The 8853-nt window shown below is 45.3% G+C and overlaps 1 protein-coding gene across 2 annotated transcripts; it reads left to right on the plus strand.

Moving 5' to 3' along the window:
* The first annotated feature begins 282 nt into the window (after positions 1–282).
* rft1 (RFT1 homolog) lies at positions 283–8120 on the plus strand. Of its 2 annotated transcripts, none has more exons than XM_023804035.2 (13): positions 283–497; positions 631–716; positions 974–1090; positions 1518–1707; positions 2188–2289; positions 2539–2673; positions 2967–3048; positions 3492–3542; positions 4007–4137; positions 4908–5052; positions 5162–5267; positions 5409–5658; positions 6547–8120. In XM_023804035.2, exons 1-13 carry the CDS (start codon positions 435–437, stop codon positions 6709–6711), a joined length of 1623 nt encoding a protein of 540 aa, XP_023659803.1. In that variant the 5' UTR covers positions 283–434; the 3' UTR covers positions 6712–8120. The 2 variants fall into 2 exon arrangements, with proteins under 2 accessions (XP_023659803.1, XP_023659804.1); XM_023804036.2 differs by having other exon boundaries at positions 2970–3048.
* The last annotated feature ends 733 nt before the right edge of the window (positions 8121–8853 follow it).

An 8853-nucleotide genomic window follows, 5' to 3' on the forward strand; every position in this document is an offset into this window, starting at 1 on the left:
ACCCCAGATGCCGGTTTTTATAGGTCGGGTTGGGAACATTTTACTCTCCTCGGCTTTGGACTGTCCCCTGCTGCCACACTGCGCGTCTAACACTGCCGAATTCAAATACCTCACAACCTTATTATCTGTAAAAAAAAAAAAGAATCTGTGAGGAATTTTGAAAAATGTACAATTAAAGACTAGATTCTGGTCTCTGGCGGCCCCTAGCGGTCTCATTTCCTTAAGACGGCCTTATTGTGGATATCGTCGCGATCAGTGACGCAATCTCCTTGCGACCGAACGAGCTGACACGCTGAGATGTATGCGGAAGTATTTGTCTCAATGGAGTTGCGAGTTGCGACTTCTGAGCGGCACTATAGCCAATCGAACTCTTACTTCCTGTTTTTGTCGCGTTGTTTAGTGACGTTTTAGTCTTGTAGAACGTCAGATTCACAATGAGCGCTCAGGATGTGCTTAATAGCGCTACAACTTTGGCTTCATACAATGTACTGCTTCAGGTAAATACTTTTCTTCTGTCATATGTATTTGACAGTGCAGTTCATTTCAGGTCTGCTTTGCTGATCTGTTGGTTACCCAAAGGACTTTTTGATATATAACAACGTTTAATGTCATTGCGTTTTGTGTGGACAGGTGACGTTTCGTGTCCTCACCTTCCTGCTAAATGCCTTCACTCTTCGCTTCGTGTCGAAAGAACTGATTGGTGTGGTCAATGTCAGGTGAGCTCATCTCTGGGTGACTGACGTGCGAAAACGAGGATTTCTGGCAACTTACTTTGGAATATTCCATGTTAGAGAATTATGCTTTAGATATGGCATCTTAGGAACTTGCTTTCTTAACTTTCCTACAAGTGATGCAGATAAATGAAATTGCAGATTGTCACTCCCACCCCCAGAACGTTTTAAATCACTTCCTCTGCTCCTGTATTTGAATGCATGAAGTGAAGGATGATTTTTGTTATTGTCTCTATGTGAAGGCTGACCCTACTGTACACCACAGTGGTTTTCCTCTCCAGAGAGGCATTCCGCAGAGCTTGTCTTAGCGGCAAGACGGAGCACAACTGGAAACAAATCATCAACCTGCTGTGGCTGACGTGAGCACTACTTCTGGTTCACGAATCATCACTCTTGAGGCTGCTGACATTCAGTGTTGGGGAAGTTACTCAACAAAAAGTAATCCATTACAGACAGAGGTGAAAAGTTCAGGTCCAGAAAGTACAAATTCAGACCAAGGTTTTGTTCCAACCAAACAGTTGAGTACTATGTAACTGTGACTTTATACTCAACTGGTTGGTTACTTTCCCAACACTGCTGACATTAATACTGTTGGGGTGAAACACCTTTGTACCCAAGCCTTGTAATACACTGTGTGCATAGTTTTGTATTTATTTGCACTGTATTATACTGTTTTTCTGGTGGTACACTGATAAGCATCCTTTCTACAATGACCTCCTTACAGCAGTGTCTGTTTATTTAAACTCCATGCCTACCTACACTGGCCCATCCCTTTCTCTTTCTCAGGGTGCCACTGGGCTTGCTCTGGGCATTTGCTCTGGGCAGTGTTTGGCTGTACCTGCTGGAGGCCCCCGACCCCCTGACTGTGCCGCACTATGGCCCCGCTGTCGCCCTCTTTGGCCTGTCCGCCATTCAGGAGCTGCTGTGTGAACCACTGTGGGTGCTGGCTCAGGCCCACATGTTTGTCCGTCTGAAGGTGACAGACGTGGCGTGCTCAGTGCTAGCGTGTACCACCACTCAAACTGTGCATTTCTGTGGTGCTCCTTGTTGGCTACAAACTGTTGCTACAATAAATATTTAATAAACTTGTTTTTTAGGAGATGCTGAAGCCGCATGTTCTGCTAACCAGCTAGCTAGCTATGATCTTCTAACTATATTCACTAGCAATTCATTTAGTTTTTGAAACATCTGAAGTGGGCCCCAAAATGACTTTTTGAGCGGGCTACAACAACAAACCTGCCTCTGGGCATACTGTGGGAAATCACTGGTGTTTACAGTGCTCATAGTGCTTAGTTTACTTTGTGTGATTGTATCACATGGTGTCTCTGTACTGTTATGCAGAAGTGTGTGCGTCAGTCTGATTGTATCGTGTTGTTTGTGCCTGATTGTGTCACATTGTGCGTATTTGTGTCTGGTGGGCTCGATTTCACATCTCCAGTCTTTGTTGTTTTTGTAGGTGGTTGCAGAGAGTTTGGCGATGGTGGCCAGATGTCTTCTGACAGTTTTGCTGGTGGTCTCAGCGCCACAGCTGGGACTGTATGTCTTCTGCACAGCACAGGTGCGTGGGGTGAGGGTTCTGGCTCGAGAGAGAGAGCTCGCCTTACTTAAGGACACCAGGCGTCCATGTGAGGACTAACCCCTGTATTAGCTTGAATTTTGCGTGTGAGTTCACGTTGTACCTGTTATGTCAGACTGGTGCAGCTTGAATTGAATTACAAATACAGTTATGTGTGATTGCCAGATACTGTGTGCCCCCTGTGATGGAGCTTATGGTGTCTACATGTTCTGAGGGATGATCTTTCCACAGCTGCTCTACACGGGTTGCCTCGTCCTCTGCTACGCTGCCTACTTCTTGCATTTCCTGGGCTCACCAGCAGCGAAAAGGATGACATTCCCCTTCCACAGCGTTGGAGATCTGCTACCTTCCGTGGGGAATGGAGAGGTGCGGGTGTTGGGTGCCCTTACATCTCGACCTTGATGCCCTGATCCTGGATCAGTCCTAACCTGCCACTTGGTCCCAACCCCGAATGCTAATGCAGTTTAGCAATCTAGCCTCTAGTCCATGCTGTGACGTATGTGGTCACAAATGCCATATTTCGTTTTTTTTTTTTTTATTTGTTACTTCCTGAAGAAATTCAGCTGAAGTACAGAGGGCAACCTTCAACAGCTGTATGCCTGCCCCAGTGCAACGTTTGACCTTGATCCCAGATATGACCACCTGTCCTTAATTCCCAGCAGCCAGTGGTAAACTGGAAACTGGCCAGACTCACGTGGAGCTTCTTCAAGCAGTCCTTCTTGAAGCAGATTCTGACCGAGGGTGAGGAGCTTCCAAACAATTGTATTGATGACATTTCGTCTTCTCTTCCTGCTGTAGATTTGATCTTTCTACTGCCACACAGTGAACCTTAGGACTATGGATTGTGTTGAAACTGCGGTTAAATTTTAGATACAGAACTGTCAGATAACGTCTACTACCAGTGCTGAGTGCCAAACTGACTCCCATCTCTGCATCCACAATTCAACCACAGGTTACACACAATCCATAGTCTTAAAGTCACTTTAAATCTGATTTAACTCGTCTTACGCATTTGGCCTGATGTGGTGGTTTTATCTCAGGCATCACACCTGGCTGTTACTCTTTCACACGTTTCTGTGGTTCTTTTAAATTAAAAAAATCATTTTTGTGGTTATTTTTTGGGGGAAATTGGCCGATTCATGTGTGAGTTCTGTTATTGCTCATCAGCCATTTGTCTGTTTCAGGTGAACGTTATGTGATGACCTTCTTAAATGTGCTGAACTTTGGAGACCAGGGTACGTTACTGATCCAGGAATCACATTTATGAAATTGTGAGATGAAAAGAGTGCTCAGATATTTCAGAGGAAATGCCAGGTCGAGGGTCACAGGCATCTACTTAAATGCAACGAGACCTTAGAGGAGGAGCAGCGGCCCCCTTTGCCCTCTAACCAAAAACAAAGAATCCAGAAACACTCTTCTCTCAGCATTCTCTCCTCATTTTAAAGCAGTTTTCACGCAGATCTGAAAAACATGACAAAGGGCTGTTCTAATGACCAGGAGAGATCACTGTACACTGTCAGTCTCAGCCAGGCTTAATACTATAGAAACCAATGCAGTAACTAGCATTTGGTGATTGATGTTGCATGATAATCACAACTACAGTGTGACCTCTGAGGTTCCCTGTACAGTCTTGTATGCCCGCACCTGTTCCTTTATTCTTACCCCCATTCTGTTACCCTCTATCTACCTACCCCTCTAGGCATTTATGACATTGTGAACAACCTGGGCTCCATGGTGGCCCGTTTTGTGTTCCTGCCCATCGAGGAAAGCTTCTACGTCTTTTTCGCCAAGGTCCTGGAACGTGGGCAAGAGATCAGGCAGCAGAGAAATGTCAGTGCGGTTTCCATCAGGTCCCGTCATCTTCTCTCCTGACCAAAATGACATGTCTTAGATGAGGAGTATCCACATCGTTGTTCTGTGTCAAATTCTTGTACTTCAAAAATATGTTGTTCATTCTGTCATGCAGCTTTGGAAAAAAATACGAGACGACAGCAATATTTTCAGTTTCACTCATTTCTCAATTCATGTGTATGTCTGTGTAAAATATAAATTCTCTAAAATCTAGCCAAGCTCTTCCCTGTTTCTCATTAATGAAGGGCTTCTTCCTTGCTTTATGGGTCTTCAATCCTGATCTAGGATCCTGTTGTGAATTGTCCTAGCAGTGCATTTCACACCACTTAATGTTTCCCATTCTTTTTGAAGGTCAGTTGAGGTCATCCTCTGATTTTATGAGGCACTCCTAGATAAGTTGACAGTCATCGCTGGCATTAGAAAGTTGCTTCCTCCCTTTGCCTGGCTGGTTTCTGGTCATTCCCTGTGTCTTCTGCTTCACCTTATCCGTGTGTACTGCTGTCTTAGAGACACTGAGTACAGCCTTCTGTCAGCAGAACCAGGATTAAACCAGGATTTAAAAATGCCTATTTAAAAAAATATATAGAGCGGTGTCTCAACTTTTTCCAGAGCTGTGTGTGATATGTTTTATGGTGCCCATATTAAAGTATAAAAGTTTTGGCTTATGAGCTAGAGTTACTTTAAGGAACTGTGGAGTAGAGTTGTAGTTAGTCTGTAATTTGAATTTGATTTTTCTGTTTGCATTGCAGGATGATGTTGCCATGGCAGCAGAAGTGTTGGAGTGCCTGCTGAAGCTGGTGATGGTCATCGGACTGATCATCACCGTTTTTGGGTACTCATACTCCAACCTGGCTCTGGACATCTACGGTGGTTCTCTGCTAAGCAGTGGGACCGGTAGGGACAACGTCTGTCCATTTGGCCATCTTCATGGGATGTGGGTGACAGACGATGGCCAGGTGTGATGGGGGGGTGAGGCAGACACTGACGCTGTTGTCCCACGCAGGTCCCAGCTTGCTGAGATGCTACTGTGGCTACGTGCTCCTGCTGGCTGTGAACGGCGTGACAGAGTGTTTCACCTTCGCTGTGATGAGCAGGGAGGAGGTTGACAGGTCAGGGCTGGGGGACAAGAGCCCAGGCAGATCTGCACTCAGCCTGACACCCCTACTATACATGACATCCTGGCATGGACAGGCCACCTAGATGTTGAATGAGTATGCTGACAGTTTGTAATGATCTCCATGTACATGCAGGTACAACATGATGATGCTGGCCCTGTCAGTGTCCTTCCTGGTGTTATCCTACTTCCTGACATGGTTCCTTGGTAGCGTGGGCTTCATCCTGGCCAACTGCCTCAACATGGGCCTTCGCATCACCCACAGCCTGCTCTACATCTCCCATTATTTCCGGGACAGCCCTTGGGAGCCCCTGCGAGGCCTGCTCCCCTCCCCCGCCCTGCTGCTTGCCCTGGGTCTCAGTGCGGCCCTCACCATCTTCTCAGAGGTATGTTTGGAGTTCACACCATGTCCCCATGGAAACCAGATCTAAGGATTCACTTTTAATTGGAGAGGTTGGCTTTTGCTCTCACCAGGGAGGCAGAACCCACCATGCATCAGTCCTGTTCTTTAGCAATATCTGTATCTGGGAAAAGAGTGTCATCAGTGGTACAAAGACTAATCTTATGAAATGGTCTATTGGCACTATAACACAAGCACTCTCTCATAGGAAGATGTGTAATTGTGGGAATAATGAGTAATGTGCTACCTTAGCATCCATCTGTATTCTTGTTGTTACTGAATTATAAGGGGGATTGAAGTTTGTCCCAAGCAGCATAGGGCACAAGACAGGAGTATATTTCAGAATTTCAGTCCATTGCATGGCACACACCGTGGACAGTTTCACCTAATTACTCACCTAATTGTTTTAGAATAGTGTTTCCCAACCCAGTTCTCAGGGACCCCCAGTCGGTCCACGTTTTTCTCCCACCCAAACGGTTCACGTTTTTGCTCCCTCCCAGTCGGTCCACGTTTTTGCCCCCTCCCAGTCGGTCCACGTTTTTGCCCCCTCCCAGTCGGTCCACGTTTTTGCCCCCTCCCAGTCGGTCCACGTTTTTGCCCCCTCCCAGTCGGTCCACGTTTTTGCCCCCTCCCAGTCGGTCCACGTTTTTGCCCCCTCCCAGTCGGTCCACGTTTTTTCCCCCTCCCAGTCGGTCCACGTTTTTGCCCCCTCCCAGTCGGTCCACGTTTTTGCTCCCTCCCTTTTGTACCAAGAGTATTCCTATTAGTAAATCGCCTAATTGAGGTGTACAGACTGCACACTAGAGGACTGGCAGCTGACAAGTTCAGGCATCTGGATGTCCAGCTCTTCATGTCTGTGTTTACTTTGTTCCAGGTTACCCTGTGCTGTGACGGTGGCTGGGTGCTCAGGCTGGCACATGTGGCAGTCGGCGGGGTCTGTCTCCTTGCTGTGCTGACCACCATTCTCCTAGCCGAGACGCGGCTCGTCCGCTTCATCCGCACACGGCTGCTGACCCGCCGCTCTGGGAAAGAGTCCTAGAGGAACCTATAGAGGGCACTCTGGGTGAACCTACATACCAGACTGGGCTAAACATGGCTCTGTTGTGAGGTGTCTGGGTTGAGGAAAAGGTCTGGATTCACATGTGCTGCGAGTTCTGTGCTATGGCACCAGCGGGCCAAGATTGTTTAAGGTGCCACCATTGGATGTTTGCTTAAATTGGCAGAATGTCATCCTGCCTCTGTCCCCCTATAATCTTCTTGCACATTGGGACACCGTTGGCCAGTGTTTAGAAAGACAACCCAAGAAGTGCTTTTGGCTTAAAGGGAGAGTACTTTTTCATTTCTAGCCAGCAAACGTAATCAACACCATCCCGATGACAGTGATTGGTGGACAATGTACAACAGCAACACAGAATTAAAACTAAAAAGGACCAGAATTGGCATTAAATGTCCAGTGGTTGTGGCTGTTTAAAGACACTGATTATTTAAATGCAGCTGCGTTTGAGAGATTTAGAAACACATGCAGTAATATGCTTGTGAATAAAAGTTATAATCTAAATACGTATTGTATTTATATCAGTAAATAAGTCTCATATTTACATCAGTAAATACAGTAGATGCATATTATAGCACCTGTTCAACATAGAAATGGCAGGTGTGGAATTACACGTTTAATTTTTTGTGTTGTGTGTCTGCTTAAGTCATCCAGCTAACTGAGAAATCCTGCTTCATAGAATAGTCCCCTGTACTAGATAAGCTAGAAGATGGACGGAAGGAGTTCTGGCTTTATGGTTGCCCAGCAGGTGGGGCTATAGTCGGATCATATAGTATATGTTAATTAATTTCATACACATGCTTACGGAGCAGGTAGGGGATGAGAGGGGCAATGGCCCAATATTAAGTTCATAGGGGGCATCCAGTTTATACCATTCGTTTGGGTTTGACGCACAGGGAAGTACAACGGTTCGCGAACTGGCCTAAGGCTGTTGCAGTGGCAGAGAAACCTCCCCCAAGTACCGTCGTTTTTTAGTGTGTTTGTTTTTGGGTTTCTACTTTAACTCTTCTCTGTTCCAGGTCACAGTTCTTTGCCCTGTTTTGACAAATAATAGATGTGACTAAGCCTAAACCTTGTGCTGGATAATTAAGCGGTTGTTATATGGATGTAATAGAATAGATGAGGTTGTCTTCATTTTTCATATGCTCTTTTTCTTTCAAAATAAGTTAATGTACATATAAACATTGTACCACACATTTTTTTATCGTTAGGAGATATCAGTTCGTCCGAAAATCTGCTCAAAGTTTTCGGCAGACGTGTGTCAACCTCGTAGTTAAAAACGAATCGTACATATGCCGTATTTCTGGACTGAAGCTAAGCTTGTGTGGAATTAGGATACCAAATTAAGGGTTATAATATAAAATAAAAAAATACGTTACTATTTAAAAAGCACATTAATGGTGCCAGTGTATTGTTTTGATGCCTTTGTAATGAATTTGTTGAGACTGATTATATTAACTAGGCTTTCCCATGTCACGCAGCAGCCTAACTATGGCGATGCAGGCACGTAGCCACGTAGTAAAATAACGCGTTTGACGCCACCCCCGTATTTTTTGTTACTTATCAGACGCGTAATCTGGAGGTAAAATTACGTGTTTGATACACTCGAAATTTGCGTTCACCCACCCTGTCGACGAAGTCTAGGGAGGCAATCCCCCAGTCCCCCTAATTCGACAGAGGGGGGTCCCCCCGGTAGACATAAAGTCCCGGACGGGACCCTCCCCCCTGAAACGGAGAAATATCATATAGAGTTAATGCATCAAAAATCCTTTGTGGTAACCGTTTATATGAACTCTATTCAATTATTTTCAAAGCAGGTTGTTTCGGAGATAGAATAAGCTGCACAATGGGACACTGTCTTCTGTTAGATGAAATTCTTATTTTTAAGTAGTGAAACGCCAAATGCTTTTTCTGGAGCCATGTAAGGTTGTTGGTCAGAAAAGCTTTGAGGTTCATCAGCCTACTTTATTACCCAAATTAACACGTTCAGTGGTTAACAAGCTTAGTAACGTCTGGATAACTATGTGCAGGGCGGCGTTTATTATTTAAGCATTTATTCAGCTGACTAATAAATGCTATCGAATAAATCATTCACAGTGACTGCGTTCTTCTTAAACGTGTCAAGGA

Source organism: Paramormyrops kingsleyae, chromosome 8 (assembly GCF_048594095.1).
Source record: "Paramormyrops kingsleyae isolate MSU_618 chromosome 8, PKINGS_0.4, whole genome shotgun sequence".
Taxonomy (NCBI): Eukaryota; Metazoa; Chordata; class Actinopteri; order Osteoglossiformes; family Mormyridae; genus Paramormyrops; species Paramormyrops kingsleyae.

What these genes read in the sequence shown, in the direction of transcription:
- rft1 (XM_023804035.2), top strand. Translation starts at nt 435, where the DNA reads ATGAGCGCTCAGGATGTGCTTAATAGCGCTACAACTTTGGCTTCATAC. An exon ending in ATTGGTGTGGTCAATGTCAG is followed by an intron (nt 717 to 973) that starts GTGAGCTCATCT and finishes CTCTATGTGAAG; the next exon opens with GCTGACCCTACTGTACACCA. An exon ending in AGATCAGGCAGCAGAGAAAT is followed by an intron (nt 4,138 to 4,907) that starts GTCAGTGCGGTT and finishes TTTGCATTGCAG; the next exon opens with GATGATGTTGCCATGGCAGC.